Source organism: Anabrus simplex, chromosome 1 (genome assembly GCF_040414725.1).
Source record: "Anabrus simplex isolate iqAnaSimp1 chromosome 1, ASM4041472v1, whole genome shotgun sequence".
Classification (NCBI taxonomy): domain Eukaryota; kingdom Metazoa; phylum Arthropoda; class Insecta; order Orthoptera; family Tettigoniidae; genus Anabrus; species Anabrus simplex.
Window position 1 is genome coordinate 440184418 of NC_090265.1, and position 21519 is coordinate 440205936.

Genomic DNA, 21519 nt, shown 5'->3' on the forward strand with positions numbered 1-21519 from the left:
AAGACAGCTGCAGGTAATGCATTCCAATCATCAATTCCCTGATTTACAAACGAATATTTACCATAGATAGTTTTCTGCAATCTATCTTTTACTTTATGCAGATGATCTGTCCTGCTTGTGCAACAGGGCTTTTCTGGTCAACTGTTCAACTCTCCCCAAACTTGCTTATTCATGTAGGCTTTATACATGGCACATAACCGTGTTTATTTTCTTCTAGTCCCCAGTGTCTCCCACCCAGGTTTTTCTATCATACTTGTCATACTACTTTGAGGATTGAAAACGTTAAGCACGAATCTTGCAGCCTTTTGCTGTACCATCTCAAGGTCATTGATGAGTCCTGTTTGGTATGGAGCCCATACAGCTGCTCCATATTCCAGGACTGGCCTAATGAGAGATGTATAGCGCTGCGCTTTCGTCTGGGAACTCCTGCCCTTTACCACCCTCATCACGAAGTGTAAAGACTTGTTTGCTTTTGTAATGACATTTCCTACATGGGTGCCCCATTTTATCTCTCTCTTTACGTAGAATCCTAGGTACTTGCATGAGTCACTCTCTACCAGAGCGTCTGATCCAAGACAATATTGAAATTCCCCTTTCCTATGTCTCTTTTCCATTCTTATGAGATTGCATTTTCGAGCGTTTATTTTAATTTTGGTATCGAGTACCCACTTATGGAGTATGATTATAATGACATTTACAAAAAAGATATAAAAGTTGAAACCCTGGATTGGGATTGATAAGGTTTTTGGGGGATGTAATGAAAGCAATGAGTTGGTATATAATATTGTCCTATCTGAAATACTTATCTGATTACTGTTTGCATTAAGGAGCTATACCAAATGAATACCTCAGTGAGGCTCAACTGGTAGGATTCCAGCAAGATACAGCAGATGGTGTGGATACAGGAAGTCAAATGGACTGTATCATTATTGACCCATCCAAGGCTTTTGATTGGGCAGATCATGAGAAACCGCTGACAGAAATCAAGGCTATTGGATTCAACAGGAGAGTGGTTGAATGGGTGGCTAAATTTCTAGAAGGCAGTATTATTGGACCTTTATGTTTTCTTATATATATAAATTATATGAGTAAAGCACTATCACACAAGGCCTTTTGTGGATGATGTTATACTGTATTGATTGTAAACAAGTTACAGGATTGTGAGCAAGATCTCTACAAAGTTGCGAGATGGACAGCAGACAGTGGTATGACAGGAAACGGAATGAAAAGTCAGGTTATAAGTTTCACCAAGAAGAAAAGACCCCTCAGTTTTATTACTGTGTTGTTGGGATGATAGTATCTCATGGCGATCACTGTAAGTACATAGGTGTTAGTATCAGGGAAGATCTTCATTAGGGTAATCACATTAACGAGGTTGTAAATAAATGTTACAGATCTCTTCGTATGATTATGTGGGTGTTCAGGAGTTGTAGTGAGGATGTATAGGAGAGGTCTTATAAGTCTCTGGCAACACTCCAATTAGAGTAAGGTTCCATTGTATGGGACCCACACCAGGATTATTTGATATGAGAACTAGAAGAGATCCAAAGGAAAGCAGCACAATGTGTTCTGGGTGATTTCTGACAAAAGAGGGTTTTTTTTTTTTCTATGGGCTTTACGTCGCACTGACACAGATAGGTCTTATGTCGACGATGGGATGGGAAAGGCCTAGGAGTTGGAAGGAAGCGGCCGTGGCCTTAATTAAGGTACTGCCCCAGCATTTGCCTGGTGTGAAAATGGGAAACCACGGAAAACCATCTTCAGGGCTGCCGACAGTGGGATTCGAACCCACAATCTCCCGGATGCAAGTTCACAGCCGCGCGCCTCTACACGCACGGCCAACTCGCCCAGTGACAAAAGAGTAGTGATAGGAAAATGTTGCAAACCTTGGGTTGGGAAGCCTTGGGGGAACGAGACGAATTACTCGATTAAGCAGTATGTTTCAAGCTGTCATTGGAGAGATGGTACTGAATGACATCAGTAAACAAATATGCTTGAATGGAGCTTTTAAATGTAGGAAAGATCTTAATATGAAGACTTAAGTTGGAATTCAGGAGGACAAATTGGGGCAAATAGTCATTTGTTGAAGAGGGATTAGGGATTACAATAATTTATTTAGGGAAATGTTCGATAAATTTCCAAGTTCTTTGAAATTATTTAATCATTTAAGGAAAAACTAGGTAAACAATTGATGGCGAATCTACCACCTTGGTGACAGTTCTAAATCCAGATCAGTGATGACTGATTGAGGAAACAACAGACGATGATTTTTAAAAAATCAAATTGTGTCATGTTTCCTATGAATGTTATACTTGTTTATCTCTAGAAAGATCTAATTGCAATTATTTAGAAATTCAACTGTAATAAGCATATGTTAACTTCAGCTACATCATCATCATCATCATCATCATCATCATCATCATCATCATCATCATCATTTTCCCATTTCCAGATGACACCGGGTGGGATTCCTCTCCACTTTGTTCTGTCGTTCCACCACCCTTCTTCCGACATGATGTTCCAATCTATGTTTCGTTTTCTAACGCTACTCTTCACCAAGTCCATCCACCGCATTTTTGGTCTTCCTCGTCCTCTCTTCCCTGTCATCTGTCCTTCCAGTGCTCATCTTGGTAGCCTTACTTCATTCATCCATTTGACATGTCCAAACCATTTCACTCAGTTTTGCTCCAGTTTGTCCTTTAATTTTTCTACTCCCAGTTCTTTCCATATATCTTTGTTTCTTACTCTGTCTCTCCTAGTTTTTGTACCATACTTCTTAGGAATTTCATTTCAGCTGCTTATACTCTGTTCTCATCCCTTTGAGTCATTGTCCAAGTTTTTGCTGCATATGTCATTATAGGAACATAATAAGCTTTATACATAACTTCTTTAGCCTTCATTGTTATATCCTTGTTCCACACTAGTCCTCTCACCTGTTGATAGAAAGCACTCCCCAGTTGTATTCTTCTGTTAATTTTCGAATCTATTCTTCCATCTTCAGACATTACACTTCCCAAGTATTTGAAGTGTTTTACTACTTCCATTTTCTTATCTCCCACTTTGATAATTCCTTTTCCTTCTTTCTTGCCTCTACTCATCACCACTGTTTTAATCTTCTCCACATTTATCTTCAATCCCCATTTTTCAATATTTTTATTTATTGAGTCTAACTGTGCTTGTACCTCCACTCCATTCTCACCCCAAATCACCACATCATCTGCAAACACCATCACCTTCATCTTCTTCTTACTGTAATCATTCATTGCTGCCTTCATGATGTCATCCATCACCATTAAAAACAGTAAGGGTGACAATACACTTCCTTGTTTTAGCCCATTCTCAATTCTATACCATTGTGATGCTCCGACTGTAGTCTTCACACTACTGTAGCAATCTGTGTACATTGCATTTATCATGTTTCTCAATTCCTTGTCAATCCCTCTGTTTATTAGGCATTCGCAAACTTTTGTTCTAGGGATGCTATCATAAGCCTTTTCCATTTCAATAAAGGTCATTATCATATCCTTCCCATATTCCCAACTTCCATATTTTTTCTCAGGATTATAATGGGTTCCACTGTTGACCTGCCTCCTCTAAATCCAAATTGTTCTTCTTCTATTTGGCTGTCTACCTTTACTCTAACTCTTTTTCTAGTATTCTTACCATTTTTTTTTTTTTTTTTTTTTTTTTTTTCGTGTGGCTATTTCTAGCCGGGTGCAGCCCTTGTAAGGCAGACCCTCCGATGAGGGTGGGCGGCATCTGCCATGTGTAGGTAACTGCGTGTTATTGTGGTGGAGGATGGTGTTACGTGTGGTATGTGAGTTGCAGGGATGTTGGGGACAGCACAAACACCCAGCCCCCAGGCCATTGGAATTAACCAATTAAGGTTAAAATCCCCGACCCGGCCGGGAATCGAACCCGGGACCCTCTGAACCGAAGGCCAGTACGCTGACCATTCAGCCAACGAGTCGAACATTCTTACCATTACTTTGGCAATATGTGAGATGATTGTGATTCTGCAGTAGTTACCACATATCTTCCTATCTCCTTTCTTCAATATTGGTAATATTATTCCCTTTTTCCAGTCTTCAGGAACTTTCTTCTCTCTCCACACACATCTGAGAAGTCTGTATGTCCATTGCAATCCCACTGGTCCTGCTGCTTTGATCATTTCTATTGACACTTTATCTATTCCCACAGCTTTTCCCATCTTCATTTTACTAACTGTCCATTCCACTTCAGCCATAGTAATGTCTGATTCTTCTTTTATTTTTTCCTCCTCAATTTTGTTTGCTTGTGTAATTTCTCCACTTATCTGATGTCTCACCTTTAGTAGCTCGCTGAAATATTCTTTCCATCTGTCCGTTATCTCTTCTGGTTTAGTAAATATTTCTCCTTCCTTGTTTTTTATGAATTCAGTGTTCACCTTCTCATTCCTTCTATTTTTTACAACTCCAAATAATAATTTTCCCTCACAATTTAAATCCTCCCTGATTTTCTGGGTGAATTCTTCCCAGCTTTTCGTCTTTTCCTCTGTAATTACTTTCTTGCAATCTCTTTTTGCTTCTATATATTTTGCTTTACTTTCTTCAGTCTTTTCAGTTTTCCATTCCTTCCAAGTTTTCTTCTTCTCTCTTACCTTTTCCTTCACTCTACCATTCCACCATTTTGTCGCCTTTTCCCTTACTTTACTGATGTTGTTCTACATGTTTTCTCTACACTACTTACTAATGCCTCTTAAAATTTTCCCGTTCTTGTTCCACATTCCTTCGTATCTGTACTCTCAAATCTTTCTTAAACTCTTCTCCAACCTCCTTTTCTTTTAATCTCCAGACCTTAATCATTCTTTATCTTTTCTCTGGCAGTTTAATGACCTTTCCCACTCTTAATTTTGCTACCACTGCCCTATGATCACCCCCACAGGCTTCTTCTGGCATGGCTTATCCATTAGCTCTTTCTGATGTCCTGTTTCCACTAGTGTATAGTCTATCAGAGTTTTCGTTCTCTTATCTCCCCATCCATACCTCATTATATTCTGGCTTTTTTTCTTCCTGAACCACGTATTCCCTATAATTAATTGGTCCCGCTGACAAGTCCATTAAAACATCCCCTTCCGGGTTCTTACTTCCATAACCGTATGATCACAAAATCTCCTCTCTTCCTAGTCTCTCTCTTCCCACTTGAGCATTTAGGTGTCTCATTATTATTATTATTATTTTCTTATCCTCTATATAATTTTCCATGTCCTCAAGGAATTCTTCTAAGGATTCTTCTTTATTTCCCATTTGCATCTGTGTAACAACACATTCAACATGCTGCTCAAGGTTTAAATTGAAGTGGAAATTCATTTTTATTTATATCATCACGATTTTACATGATCAAAGTAAACTTCCCCAGAACTACCTAATATCATGTGAATAAGTGTCACTCACATAGACAACATACAACAGCACAAATTCACTTATCCTGGATGTACACAGACTGAACTATATAGCGAACAGCTGGAATTTTAAGAATTTTATATTACTGCAATCAATTGTAACATAATTTTAACTTATTTCATGTATCATTAATGTAATGTGTTTTATAATGTGTTAAAATGTGTTTTCGATGTTTTGGGAATATATAATTGTTTAATTTGTACTTAAGGCTGATGATGGCACATAGATGCCGAAACTAGTACCATTTGACCATTTGACATGTGATTGAATTACAATAAAACGTCATTGTATTGAATAGATGGACCTTGAAAGAATTTTAATTAATTTACTGTAATCCCACTTCAATACGGAACCCAATGAAATTCATATCTCTCTCTTTCACTGAGACCTAGGATAGCTATGTCCTTCTCTTTCATAATCTCCGCTAGCTCTTCAGTTTTGTCTGTCCGGTTAGAATGTTAACTGTCCCTATTCGGATACAATGTGATGTTGGCCATTCATTTCTCCCAGTTCCCCTAGCATCTGGAGAACTGCACTTCGCCTGCCGAAGACATCCTTGCATTTTCCGAGTTTGAACCATGAATGCCAACATTGTAGGCTATTATTAAGATGGGGTCGCCACTCCCAAATGCATTTTATGACCTACTGCCAGGTATTAACTAGTCCGCTCCTACACAGTGACCACTTCCTTTCTATAAACATTGAAACCCATGAATTTTCTTCTTCTTTCTTATTTTTTGTAGATACGTACTTACTAAGCATGACAATAATTTTGAAAAGTGTCTGGTTAAAGGTTATAAATCCTTGACATTTAATAAATTATGCATTTTCATCTTCATCTATATCAAAATCTTTTCAATCACTATATATTTCTATGTTTTTTCCTTGATTAAAACTTTAAGACTTTCTTCTTAAGATCAGCAACAGCAGTATTGTTTTTATAAATGGAAGTGTTTTTGAAATTTTTTTCAAATTGTTTTACGTTGCACCGTCACAGATAGGTCTTATGGCGACGATGGGATAGGAAAGGCCTAGGAATGGGAAGCAAGCGGCCGTGGCGTCAATTAAGGCACAACGCCAGCATTTGCCTAGTGTGAAAATGGGAAACTACGGAAAACCATCTTCAGGGCTGCTGACAGTGGGGTTCGAACCCACTATCTCCCGGATGCAAGCTCACAGCTGCGCGCTCCTAACCACACGGCCAACTCGCCCTTTTTTTTTTTTTTTAAATCTTCCAATATTATAAATGTTATTCTTTTCAGAAGCTTGTGTTTCACTGTTTCTAAATTTAGGTTTAAAAAAAAAACAAATTCTATACCAAAGAATATTTCATAATACAATTATTACAAAATTGCGATATTATGTATTAATTCCATTTGATTTACGGCAGAGCGATACAGTTTACCCATGTTCACCGCCATCTTGAATTCTCTCTTGTTTATTCTACTGACTTGCAACCTCTTTGCTATTTCAGATCTAAGAAGTGAGCTTACTTTGTCCCATAGTAGCTTTGGATCTATGAAAAAGAAAAAATATTGGCTGCTTCCTATGAATAATTTTGCAGCTACATTCTAGGAAAATATTTTGGAGATGTATGAGCCGGTGCCCAAAAATAACCAGAATAACATTGCCATGGGCGAAGCTTGTTTAGCACACATTTCTGCCACTAGGCATGTGTAGTGCAATTCATTGCCAGTTCAGTGCAGCCTGTGTTGTCGGCCTGGCTTGTTCTGTTCATCTGCAGTGATTGTTTTTTCTAGCGCTGTTTTATTCTTGTTTTGTTTTTTATGATGGCAAGTTTAAATGAACAATGTGCAAACCTTTTATTAGGAAGTTTTAAGAAGATTGCACAAAAGTGTTCGTCAAAAAAGACCCTTTTGTGGCAGACAGGAGACTGGTTCGTCCACCATGACAACGCACCTGCACACACAGCCATCTCTGTTAGACAGTTTTTTTTAATAATGCTATTTGCTTTACGTCCCACTAACTACTTTTTGGTCTTCGGAGACAGCGAGGTGCCGGAATTTAGTCCTGCAGGAGTTCTTTACGTGCCAGTAAATCTACCGACACGAGGCTGACATATTTGAGCACCTTCAAATACCACCGGACTGAGCCAGGATCGAACCTGCCAAGTAACGCCAGTGCCTCAACCGTCTGAGCCACTCAGCCTGGCTAGACAGTTTTTTGGCTAAAAATGGCATGGTTCCGTTGCCCCATGCCTGAACTCCGTGTGACTTCTTCTTATTTCCACACATGGAAAGGGGCATGAAAGGACACCAATTTGAAAACATTGAAGAGGTCAAGAAAAAATGACCGAGCGAGTTGGCCGTGCGGTTAGGAGCATGCAGCTGTGAGCTCGCATCTGGGAGATAGTGGGTTCGAACCCCACTGTCGGCGGCCCTGAAGATGGTTTTCCGTGGTTTCCCATTTTCACACCAGGCAAATGCTGGGGCTGTACCTTAGTTAAGGCCACGGCCGCTTCCTTCCCATTCCTAGGCCTTTCCTCTCCCATCGTCGCCATAAGACCTATCTGTGTCGGTGCGACGTAAAGCAACTAGCAAAAAAAGAAAAAATGAGGGTGGAACTATCAGCCATTTCTAAAGATGACTACAAAAAAGGTTTTGAACAGTGGGAGCACTGGTGGGACAAATGTATTGGTTGTAATGGAGAGTATTTTGAAGGGGTAAGGTTGTTTTGTAAAAAATTTGAAAATATATAGCTTTTTAAAAATATATATATTTTTTTGGGTACCCCCTCGTATAGAATGATGGAGCTTGTTAATGCGGATCAGTACATGAGTTTTAAACAATGTTAAAGAGTCATTCAACCAATTCAAGGATTAAGAAATGAATTTCATAGTTAGTACGTATTGTCAACCTAACAATTTAGGAGTTCTTAATTGGTTGGGTAATTCCGCCTTTACAGTACTACACAATTTTTATTCCTTTTCTCTGTTTAAAAAGGGACACGTTTCATCTCTTATACGAGACATCTCCAATCTTGATACAATTGTTGTAGAAAATACATAATATTCCTGTTAAGAGAAACAATCTAAAAATAGAATAAAAGGGAATAAAAACGTATAGTATTGCAAAGGTGGAATTACCCAACCATTAAGAACTCGTCAATTCAAGGATGGTTTTCAAGTAACAAATGATAACCTTTGTTTCGGATAACCTCGATAGAGTATGACAGTGTTCATGTTTTGCAAAATTGTGAAATGTTGCATTCTAATAATGGTGCCATTAACATCCCAACCTGGCTGGAAGTGGGAAATTAATGACGACGACGACGACGACGATGATGATGATGGCGGGTACAGGGAGTAGCAGAGGAATCGAACATTGAACAGGATTATTTTGTGGGATTCTGGACCAAACCAAGCCCCATGGTGCTACTGCCCTGATGGTCCCTGATCTACAAAATGATCATTGCTCAGCCTGAAGGCCTACAGATTATGAGGTGATGTGTGTTTTTCTTGGCTTTCTAGACTGGGACTACTCTTTCACCATCTGACAACTCCTTGGTTGTTCTAACATAGGGTTAGTGGATCTCAAACTAGCCCTCGGATCAAGTTTAAAATCCCAAACTTGGCCAGAAGTTGAACCCAGGGCCTATGTATAAAAGGCATTCTTGCTACCCCTAGGCCATGGGGCCGGCCATGAGATTCACGCAAAGTGAAGATCTTTCGGAAACTTTTGGATTGATATTTTAATAAAACAATCACAACCAATAATGAACCAAGGAACAAGAGTATATTGATCATGATTGTTTGGAAAACACTTGCCGTGACTGAAAAAAGTATAACACATCAGGCTGACTATGGCTAGTGGATGTTGACTTCTTTTTAAAAAACTCAGTGGTGGTGTTCATCACAACTGCTGCTTGAAGGACAATTGAATTGCTGTTAAAATCTCCAAGTCCTGAAACATCTCGGAGATAATGCCACGGAAAGAGATGCAACTCTTGAAACTTCCACTATGACAATAAGCCATCTCATGCATAATGGCTGATTCATCCATTTTTGTTGTAAACAAGGACGTCTGTTCTTTCCCATTCACCCTTCTTACCGTAATAGATAATGTTGAAGCCTTTGATTCCCATCTCTCATTACTGCATTCATTGACAGGATGCAGTTTTATTGGAGAACACATTTATACTAAGAAACTGTTCCGTAATACATAATTTTTCCCCTTAGTGTATTGCTACTAGACCTTTTCCATTTCAGAAGAAGTGATTGTATACAAATGTATTCTCACTTTTATCTTGCCTTCATTGATAATCTCTGTTTTACATTGTCTAACACACATATAATTTTGCTTTAAAACATAGGCTACTAGTCTCTTTTCTTATGGTTGCCTTGAGCCAAGGCCTCACTAGATATACAGGCCATGCTCCAGCTTCTGTTATGTCACAACAAAAGATGCCCAGCTGCCTGCTGCTGTGTTACCTACTACCACAGTAATTCCTAGCTGTTATTAATTGTAAATATTTTAATTTTTTCTCCTTTATATTATGCAGAAGAACGATAAAAATAAACAGTCTTAAGTTGTTAGAAGAATATTTACTAACTGTACGATATAAAATAAAATAAACTTTAGTCTCGACTTACTCCTTACTATCATAGTTTATTAGCTTCATGTCCCGTATTGATGATTTCAAAGCCCAGATTTCCCACCTAATCAGTACTTTTATTTATATTAAAGTACTTACAACGTTTTTCGGTACCAGTTTTCGCCTTTATAATAGACCATCTTCAGCTGCTGAAGAACCGTGGCTTTTTGTTCAAATAACATACAGTGTTAAACATTACTTATTCTAAGTTTAGGATGACTTATTTCTAGGTTTAAATGATGAATTTCTGTGATAAAACATGCATCAATGAGAATTGTAAAAGTCTAAAATTATCTAAAAGTTTGTTGTGAAGTGTGACTGATCATGATGTTCCTCTTTTGATATCTATATTACTTAGACACTACTTATTCCAAGTTTAAGACAGCTTATTTCTAAATTTAAATAATACAATGTGATGGTAAAATTTGCATCAATAGCAAGTCTAAAGTTATCTGAAAGTTTGTTTATGAAGTATCACTGGTCTTGGTGTTTTATTCAGTGGCGTGCACTGAACCTCATCTATCCCAGCGCTGCTGGGGTAAAGAACTTTGTATTAACATTTTCTAATTATTTCTTAGAATGCTTTTTATAACATATACATACATACATTATCATTAAAGACTATTATGCCTTTCAGCGTTCAGTCTGCAAGCCTCTGCGAATTTACTAAACGTCGCCACAATCCTCTATTTGCAACTAGTGCTGTGGCCTTATTTAGTTCTATAACGCTTATCTTTAAATCGTTAGAAACTGAATCTAACCATCGTCGTCTTGGTCTCCCTCCACTTCTACTTCTCTACTTCTCTTACCCTCCATAACAGAATCCATTATTCTCCTAGGTAATCTATACTACTCCATTCACCTCACATGACCCCACCACCGAAGCCGGTTCATGCGTACAGCTCCATCCATTGAGTTCATTCCTAAACGAGCCTTTATCTCTTCATTCAGAGTACCCTCCTGCCATTGTTTCCACCGGTTTGTACCAGCAATCATTCTCGCTACTTTCATGTCTGTTACTTCTAACTTACAAATACGATATCCTGAGTCCACACCCAGTTTTCGCTCCTGTAAAGCAAAATTGGTCTGAAAACAGACCGATGTATAACGATAGTTTCATCTGGGAGTTGACTTCCTTCTTACAGAATACTGTTGACCGCAACTGCAAGCTCACTGCATTAGCTTTACTATACCTTGATTCAATCTCACTTACTATATTACCATCCTGGGAGAACACACAACCTAAATACTTGAAATTATTGACCTGTTCTAGCTTTGTATCACCAATCTGACATTCAGTTCTGTTGAATTTCTTACCTGCTGACATCAGTTTAGTCTTTGAAAGGCTAATTTTCATACCATACTCATTGCACCTATTTTCAAGTTCCAAGATATTAGACTGCAGGTTTTCGGCACATTCTGCCATTAAGACCAAGTCGTCAGCATAGGCCAGACTGCTTACTACATTTCCACCTAACCGAATCCCTCCCTGCCATTTTATACATTTCAGCAGATGATCCATGTAAACTACAAACAGCAAAGGTGAAAGATTACAGCCTTGTCTAATCCCTATAAGTACCCTGAACCAAGAACTCATTCTACCATCAATTCTCACTGAAGCCCATTTGTCAACATAAATGCCTTTGATTGATTTTTAATAATCTACCCTTAATTCCCTAGTCCCCCAGAATGGCGAACATCTTTTCCCTCGGTACCCTTTCATATGCCTTCTCTAGATCTATGAAACATAAACACAACTGCCTATTCCTCTCGTAGTATTTTTCAGTTACCTCACGCATACTGAAAATCTGAACTTGACAGCCCGTCTGTGGTCTGAAACCACACTGGTTTTCATCCAGCTTCCTCTTAACGACTGATCGCACCCTCCTTTCCAAGATGCCGGTGAATACTTTGCCTGGTATACTAATCAATGAGATACCTCGATAGTTGTTGCAATCCTTCCTGTTCCCTTGCTTATAGATAGGTGCAGTTACTGCTTTTGTCCAATCAGAAGGTACCTTAGCAACACTCCATGCTAATCTTACTACTCTATGAAGCCATTTCATTCCCTGCCTTCCCACTATACTTCACCATTTCAGGTCAAATTTCATCTATTCCTGCTGTTTTATGACAATGGAGTTTATTTACCATCCTTTCCACTTCCTCAAGCGTAAATTCACCAACACCCTTTTCCTCTTCCCCATGAGCTTGGCTGTTCACAACACCACCAGGAAAATTTCCTTTTATGTTAAGATGATGATCAAAATATTACCTCCATCCACCTCTCCAGTCATTCCCTGGGATCTATTATGAGTTCACCTGAATTACTCAAAACATTGTTCATTTCCTTTTTCCCTCCCTTCCTAAGATTCTTGATTACTGGCCACAGAGGCTTCCCTGCTGCTTGACCTAGCCTTTCCAGGTTATTACCAAAATCCTCCCATGACTTCTTTTTGGATTCAACAATTATTTGTTTCACTCTGTTTCTTTCATCTACATACAATTCCCTGTCTGCCTCGGCCCTTGTTTAGAGCCATTTCGGATAAGCCAACGTTTTACGTTTACAAGCTGCTCTCAATTCATCATTCCACCAAGATGTTTGCCTTTTCCCATCTTTACACACAGTTGTTCCTAGGCATTCCCTTGCTGTTCTATTACAGCATCCCTATATGCCACCCATTCTCTTTCTATATCCTGAACCTGCTTGCTGTCTACTGTTCGAAACTTCTCACTAATCATATCCATGTACTTCTGTCTAATGTCCTCGTCCTGGAGATTTTCTACCCTTATTCGTTTGCAGACACATGCGCATAAAGCTTCCTCGAGGCGGAGCTGTGCCCCCTCCCTCAACAGTAATTTACGGTGACAGGCCAGCTGGCTTAGGTAAGGGGTGTTAGTTTTAATACTTGACATTCAAAGTCTTCAGCGCCACACACTAGAGACTGCAAGAAAAATAACAATATCTTAACAGTATAGCCACTTGCACATCGTCTTGCTAATAGAAATAGAGACAATATATGAAATCAATTTGAATATAGAAGAACATATTTTAGTCTTGGGTTTCGGTTTCGAGCAATTCATTGATGGCACGTGCAGAGTGTGTGTTCCAATAGCTGCAGAAAAATATTTAGGTTGCCCAGCTGAACACAGATTTAAGCGCGAATGGTTGTATGTGATGGTGGTATATAGTGAATTTTTGTAGGGTTCCTCTTGGGTTATAGATGAAGGTTTCACGAGTTCTGTGGCATTCTTCATGAATATAACGTGTGTTATACATCATGACAAATATTTCCCCTCGTTTGCATTGATGCACGTACTCTCAGTATATGAGTGAAGCTATAAAACTTCAATGACTGTAAAATACCACTTAAATTTTGCTGATTAGATTAGGCTTTTTAAGTACAAAACAAATAGTCCCAGTGTATTTTTGTGAAAACCATTACTGTACCATCGCAAAGCATCACCGGATGAAGCTGTAAGTCAGTTGCGTGCGGTGAACATAATCATTACACCAGCTGCAAAAACTTTTTTAAAAATATAAACAATCATAGCCCCACTATACTCTCTAAAGTCAACATAACCGGTTTATAAGGCTGCATTTTTTCTAGAAAGGTCTACCTGAGAAAGATCTTTCAAGAATATTTATAATTTATAATGTTCAATAACAGACCATTTATATTGGTATTATAAATTTACTCGTTCGGAACAAATATTTCAGATTCCCTATGGGAATCAACATCTGTATCATTCACAGCAGTGACGACACCATCATAACTTAACCTATAGCAGATTTTAAACAATGTATTTACAGTTGCAGGCTGTTACTGCAGAATCTAGTCGCTTTACAACACATAGTTTCTCATCCATAGTCACTACAACCTTTTTTGTTTATCACACAAAACAACACTTTACCACTGTACGCATGTTGGACGTCGGATAAATAACTGATGAAGCAAGGTACACAGAGTTGCCAACAGAGGTGCTCTCTACATGTGTTCATTGTTATTTGTGGGTGCTGAAAGAGGGCTTCTTTGTCTCGTTTGTTAAAGAGCTTTTTCCGATTATTTATTCAATACATACGTATTAACAATACTGTACTGTACCTTATAATTGTGACTCCACTTGTGCCAGACGCACAAGATAAGCATAAAACATTTTGAAAGACCTCCATAAATTTCTAACAGGAGCCCGCTTGCTAAAGCTTTGGAAAAGTATTGTACTGTATTACAGTATTAAGTAGGCCAGATAGTCACAAGTGGGTTAGCCAAGAGTGTACTGTTCAGTTTAAATCTGTACAGAGTCAAACAGGAAAAAGTTATTGTGAGTATTGTCATAAGGATTAATAAATTTGAAAGATAAAATTCTATCACATAAGTTTATAAACACTGACCTATTAATCCGGTTGTTATTTGAAATACACTATGTGATCAAAAGTATCCGGACACCTGGATGAACATGACGTACAAGTTTGTGGTGCCCTCCATCGGTAATGCTGGAATTTAATATGGTGTTGACCCACCCTTAGCCTTGATGACAGCTTCCACTCTCGCAGGCATACGTTCAATCAGGTGCTCGAAGGTTGCTTGGGGAATGGCAACCCATTCTTCATGGAGTGCTGCACTGAGGAGAGGTAGCGATGCCGGTCGGTGAGGCCTGGCACGAAGTCGGCGTGCCAAAACATCCCCAAGGTGTTCTATAGGATTCAGGTCGGGACTCTGTGCAGGCCTGTCCATTACAGGGATGTTATTGTCCTGTAACCACTCCGCCACAGTCCATGCATTATGAACAGATGCTCGATCATGTTGAAAGATGCAGTCGCCATCCCCAAAGTGCTCTTCAACAGTGGGAAGCAAGAAGGTGCTTAAAACATCAATGTAGGCCTGTGCTGTGATAGTACCATGCAAAACAAGGAGTGCAAGCCCCCTCCATGAAAAGCACGACCACACCATAACACCAACGCCTCCGAATTTTACTGTTGGCACTACACATGCTGGCAGATGATGTTCACCGGGCATTCGCCATACCCACACCCTGCCATCGGACCGCCACAGTGTGTACCGTGATTCGTCACTCCACATAACGTTTTTCCACTGTTCAATCATCCAATGTTTAGGCTCCTTATACCAAGTGAGGCGTCGTTTGGCATTGACCTGCGTGATGTGTGGCTTATGGACAGCCGCTCAACCATGAAATCCAACTTTTCTCACCTCCCGCCAAACTGGCATAATACTTGGAGTGGATCCTGATGCACTTTGGAATTCCTGTGTGATGGTCTGGATAGTTGCCTGCCTATTACACTTGACAACCCTGTTCGAATGTTGGCGGTCTCCGTCAGTCAACAGACGAGGTCGGTCTGTACGCTTTCGTGCTGTACATGTCCCTTCACGTTTCCACTTCACTATCACATCAGAAACAGTGGAACTAGGGATGTTTAGGAGTGTGGAAATCTCGCGTACAGACTTCTGACACAAGTGACACCCAATCACCTGACCATGTTCGAAGTCTGTAAGTTCCACGGAGCGCCGCATTCTGCTCTCTCATGACGTCAAATGACTACTGAGGTCGCTGATATGGAGTACCTGGCAGTAGGTGGCAGCACAGTGCACCTAAGTTGACAAACGTAAGTGTTTGGGGGTGTCCGGATACTTTTGATCACATAGTATAATACTAAAAACCTTATATCCTGGTTTGGTCAAGACGTGTAAAGTAAGTTCACAAAATTTGTCTCCTGTTAAATCTTTGCAAGGAAATAAGCCTCCAACAACTTTGTTTGATAGTAAAGAGAATATCATAAAAGTCTGTATAGTTATAGCTAGATTTGGTGAATATTCATTGGAGGATTGTACAGCTAAATCTTCAAGCTTTCCCCCTTTGTATGTTACTTGAGGCCTAACGTACATTTTGTCCAAAAGCAAATTAGAATGTATTTAATTTTTGCTCAATGCAGATACTTTCTTCTTTAAATAATTTACATGAGGTACATCTATTCCAGAGCTTCTACAGTGTATCTTAGATGTAAATTTTTCAGATATCCAGGATGTGGCATAGTAAACAATTTTGACTGTGTAATACTTTTGTATGCATCAGGGAGGAGAAAGAAATTGTTGCAAACCAAATTAATGTTGTTGAACAGTATCTGATAGTTTTTGACGCAGATAAGTTAATTTGTTCCTTGTAGAAACTCAATTTGTCACAGACATTCTGGTCCTCAGTCTCATCCTTAATATCATCTATCATATTACACAAAGTTGCTAATTTGACCCTTTTCCAAACCCTTAACAAGATGTCGTGTTGAAATATCAAGTTCCATAATTGTTTAAATTGAGACTATTTACAAACTATAAAAGTTGTTTATACTTCTAATACATGTAAGTTATCATCTTTAATAATAGTGAAAGTCAAATGAGGGTTAATTATCAAAGATACTTCAATTTTTGGAAACTTTTTCTGTCGCAGTAGCTGTAAATAAAGTTAACTGCTTACTTTTTGCAAACACCTTTTGCAGTTCAGATACACACTATACTGCAAAATTCCTTGTTATTTCTTGTTTAGTACTTCATCTTTAATCTTGGCCTAATCTTGGAATCCTGAATGTGTTCTTATATCTCCTTCTGCCTTTGTTTGGGATCTTATCTTTTTTGAGGCATAACTTCCGATAGATATGCCGGCAGTTTTCCAAAATTTGTCAGTTTGGCATCATTAGTTAATTTTAACTGATCCCGTTTCACAGTTAGCACAGGCTGCGTCCCCAAATCTTCCTGCACTGTATACCGTACCTTTCATCAAAATGTTTGATGCGTACCCTTGATGAATTAGTAGCTTTGTAATAACTCCTGTGGATAGCTCTAAGCCATATTTGAGCTTTATGAAACAAAAATATAGTGACAGGATTTTTAGGACTATAATTATTTTTACAACTTGGGATGCAGCAAGTAGATGGAATATTCAGTCACTGTTGTATAATTCACACCCAGATTTAATGATACATCACAACACTTAGATCTAGTAATTACTAACCATGTCAGGGATGAATTGATCGAAGGAACAACACACAAACAGCCAAGGATGCTGACAGGAAATGGCAGGGCATGAAGCAAGGCACTTGCTTGCATCATCTTGTATGGTGACGTGGAATCTGGGGTGGTGGGGGAGCAACACAGCCTGTATATCTGGTGTGGCCTTGCTTGAGCCTGTTTGACCTATGTTTTATCCTAATTTTAAAGTATTTTTTTGATTTTATCAACAAGTTGACTGTTGAGTACTTGAAGCAAAATAGTATGTAATCTGCTTATACAAAGATTGTAATCTCGCATACTTTTTGTTCTTTCAAGAATGAGAACATTCTCCTTGTACATAATGAGGAAGGATATAATCTACTGCAGAAGTGTGTTGGTATCAATCATTTGGAGATGGTTCGCTGGATTCTATCTAGGAACACAGACGTTAACAGAGGAGCTTGTTCCCTCCCTCTTCACATAGCATGCCTCAAAGGGTGAGTTACCACTTCCTATTATCACCATAAATAATCAAAACAATTGTTAATTTCTAATTTTTGATGTTTTAAATACAGAAATTTAATTGACATTTAATGTTCTTCTTGTAAAATTGACTTGTCATTAGTTTCAAGTATCTTCATGTTTTAATGTTTTTATCATATAAAAGTTCAAAGTTCACAAATCAGGATGCCGTTATTAAATTTGTTATTGATGACTGACCATCATGTACAGCAAAATTTGATCAGAAAGTTGAAGGTTGGCAGCTGAAACTACTTTTCTTTGTTATAATGGTTACTTATGTCTGGGACATATACCTTTGGGACTAATTCTAGAAAGGCCTTGATTTATCATTTCGTCATCATCATCATCATCATCATCATCATCATCATCATCATCATCATCATCATTGACAATCACAAAGTGCCCTTCCCTAGTGCAGTATACAAGTCCCATTCATTCTCGTAGGTTTCTTCCCGCTACATCAGCTCCCATTCCAGTCCTTGTTGAACTATCTTATTTAATTTGCTCTAGCCACTATTTTCTTGGTCCATCCCTGAGCTGCCGGTCACATTTCAGCTATTTTCTGTCAGTTCTTTTTTTTGCTTCCAGCTATTTAAAATGACTGAATCACCTTAGACTGGCCTTTAACTAGGTTTCCCATAGCAGCTGCTTTACTTGGACTTTCTGACATACTATTTGATTATGGGCCATGTACTTTTGCCTTTTGGACTTCTTCTTCTTCTTCTTCTTCTTCTTCTTCTTCTTCTTCTTCTTCTTCTTCTTCTTCTTCTTCTTCTTCTCCTCCTCCTCCTCCTCCTCCTCCTCCTCCTCCTCCTCCTCCTTTGTCATTGTCGTCATCATCATCATCTAAGCATTTATCCTACCGGTGTAGGGTCCGCTTGACGAATTCAAGGAACACCATTTCCTACAACTGAAAAAATCATGGCACAGCACGTGTTGGCATTAATGGCAGGATGCCATCGTTGTTTTGGTCTTCCAATTGGTCGAGCTCCACTGACTTCAGGGTAGTAGGCAGTATTGCAGAAAATTTTGTGAACATTTTGTTGCTGATGAAGAGAATGTAATGGTGTTCTCGAAACATGTACTATAGATGCAATTATATGTATTAAATAGTTTTTTATTAATATTGATAAGGCAGACTCACGGCTGAAAGCAACGGGAAACTACAGCCGTAACTAACTCCCGAGGACATGCGGCTCTCTCTGTATGAATGATGTACTGATGATGGCTTCCTCCCGGGTAAAATATTCCGGAGGTAAACTAGTCCCCCATTTGGATCTCTGGGTGGGGACTACACGAAAGGGGGCGATCATCAGGGAGATGGATACTGACATTCTGCGAGCCGGAGCATGGAATGTTAGAAGTTTGAATCGTTGTGGTAGATTGGAGAATCTGAAAATGAAGATGGATACACTAAAGTTAGGTGTAGTTGGTATAAGTGAAGTACGTTGTCAGGCGACTACCGAATTATCAACACAAAATCAAACAGAGGAAATGCAGGAGTAGGTTTAATAATGAATAAGAAAATAGGGCAGTGGGTAAGCTACTACGACCAGCATAGTGAAAGAATTATTGTCGTCAAGATAGACACCAAACCAATGCCCACCACAATAGTGCAGGTCTATATGCCTACTAGCTCAGCGGATGATGAGGAAATTAAAAGAACATATGAGGAGGTAGAAGATTTAATACAGTATGTAAAAGGTGATGAGAATCTAATTGTGATGGGAGACTGGAATGCAGTGGTAGGCCAAGGAAGAGCAGGTAATACAGTAGGAGAATTCGGATTGGGACAAAGGAACAAAAGAGGAAGTCGGTTGGTTGAATTCTGCACTGATCATAATTTAGTCCTTGCCAATACTTGGTTCAAACACCACAAACGACGGCTTTATACCTGGACAAGACCTGGAGACATTGGAAGGTATCAAATAGACTTCATTATGATTAGGCAGAGATTCAGAAACCAGGTGTTGGATTGCAAAACTTTTCCAGGAGCAGATGTGGACTCTGACCACAACTTGTTGGTCATGAAATGCCATCTGAGGCTGAAGAAATTGAAAAAAGGAAAGAATCCAAAAAGATGGGATCTAGACAAGTTGAAAGAAAAGAGTGTGAGGGATTGTTTCAAGGAACATGTTGCAAAAGGACTAAATGAAAAGGCTGAAAGAAACACAATAGAGGAAGAGTGGATAGTCATGCAAAATGAAGTCAGCAGGGCTGCTGAAGAAATGTTAGGAAGGAAGAAAAGATCAACTAAGAATCAGTGGATAACTCAGGATATACTAGACCTGATTGATGAACGACGAAAATACAAGAATGCTAGAAATGAAGAGGGCAGAAAAGAATACAGGCGATTAAAGAATGAAGTGGATAGAAAGTGCAAGGTAGCTAAGGAAGACTGGCTGAAGGAGAAGTGCAAGGATGTAGAAGGTTGTATGGTCTTAGGAAAGGTAGATGCTGCATACAGGAAAATCAAGGAAACCTTTGGAGAAAGGAAATCTAGGTGTATGAATATTAAATGCACAGATGGAAAGCCACTTCTAGGGAAAGAAGACAAAGCAGAAAGATGGCAGAAACATATCCAACAGTTGTATCAAGGTGAAGATGTAGATAATTTGATTCTGGAACAAGAAGAGGCTGTTGATACTGATGAAATGGGAGACCCAATTTTGAGGTCAGAGTTTGACAGAGTTGTGAGCGACCTAAATAGGAACAAGGCACCTGGAATTGATGGCATTCCCTCTAAATTACTGACTGCCTTAGGAGAAACCAGCATGGCAAGGTTATTCAATTTAGTGTGTAAAATGTATGAGACAGGAGAAATCGCATCTGATTTTCGGCAGAATGTTGTTATACCTATTCCCAAGAAAGCCGGTGCTGACAGGTGTGAAAACTATCGCACCATTAGTTTAGTATCTCATGCCTGCAAAATTTTAACATGTATTGTTTACAGAAGAATGGAAAAACAAGTTGAAACTGAGTTGGGAGAAGATCAATTTGGCTTCAGAAGAAATATAGGAACATGTGAAGCAATCCTGACTTTACGTCTGATCTTAGAGGATCGAATCAAGAAGGACAAGCCCACGTACATGGCATTCGTAGATCTAGAAAAGGCATTTGATAATGTTGATTGGACCAAGCTATTTAAGATTCTGAAGGTGATTGGGATCAGATACCGAGAACGAAGAATTATCTGCAATCTGTATAAAAATCAGTCTGCAGTGATAAGAATCAAGGGCTTTGAAAAAGAAGCAGCAATCCAGAAAGGAGTGAGGCAAGGCTGCAGTTTGTCTCCCCTCCTTTTCAATGTTTACTTAGAACAGGCAGTAAAGGAAATCAAAGAGGAATTTGGAAAGGGAATCACAGTCCAAGGAGAGGAAATCAAAATCTTGAGATTTGCCGATGATATTGTTATTTTATCTGAGACTGCAGAAGATCAAGAAGTTAGTAAAGATAACCACCTAATCGATACTTTATAATAAATACGGTCATGAAATGGACAACTTGTAATACTGCAGAAGATCTCGAGAAGCTACTGAATGGTATGAATGAAGTCTTGGGTAATGAGTACAAGATGAAAATAAATAAGTCCAAAACCAAACTAATGGAGTGTAGTCGAACGAAGGCAGGTGATGCAGGAAATATTAAATGAGAAAATGAAGTCTTAAAGGAAGTAGATGAATATTGTTACTTGGGTAGTAAAATAACTAACGATGGCAGAAGTAATGAGGTCATAAAATGCAGATTAGCACAAGCAAGGAAAAGTTTTCTTAAGAAAAGAAATTTGCTCGCTTCAAACATTGATATAGGAATTAGAAAGATGTTTTTTGAAGACATTTGTGTGAAGCGTGGCATTGTATGGAAGTGAATCATGGACGATAACTAGCTCAGAAAGAAAGAGAATAGAAGCTTTTGAAATGTGGTGTTACAGAAGAATGCTGAAGATG

The 21519-nt window shown here is 38.9% G+C and overlaps 1 protein-coding gene across 5 annotated transcripts in view; it reads left to right on the top strand.

Annotated features, from left to right (window-relative positions):
- LOC136856920 (ankyrin-3) overlaps nucleotides 1-21519 on the top strand; it is a 221714-nt gene that overhangs the window by 122254 nt on the left and 77941 nt on the right. For all 5 annotated transcript variants that reach the window (XM_067135174.2, XM_067135175.2, XM_067135177.2 and 2 more), the window contains one exon: nucleotides 17387-17547. In XM_067135174.2, coding sequence (XP_066991275.1) covers nucleotides 17387-17547 — 161 coding nt within the window. The remainder of the gene's footprint in view (nucleotides 1-17386; nucleotides 17548-21519) is intronic.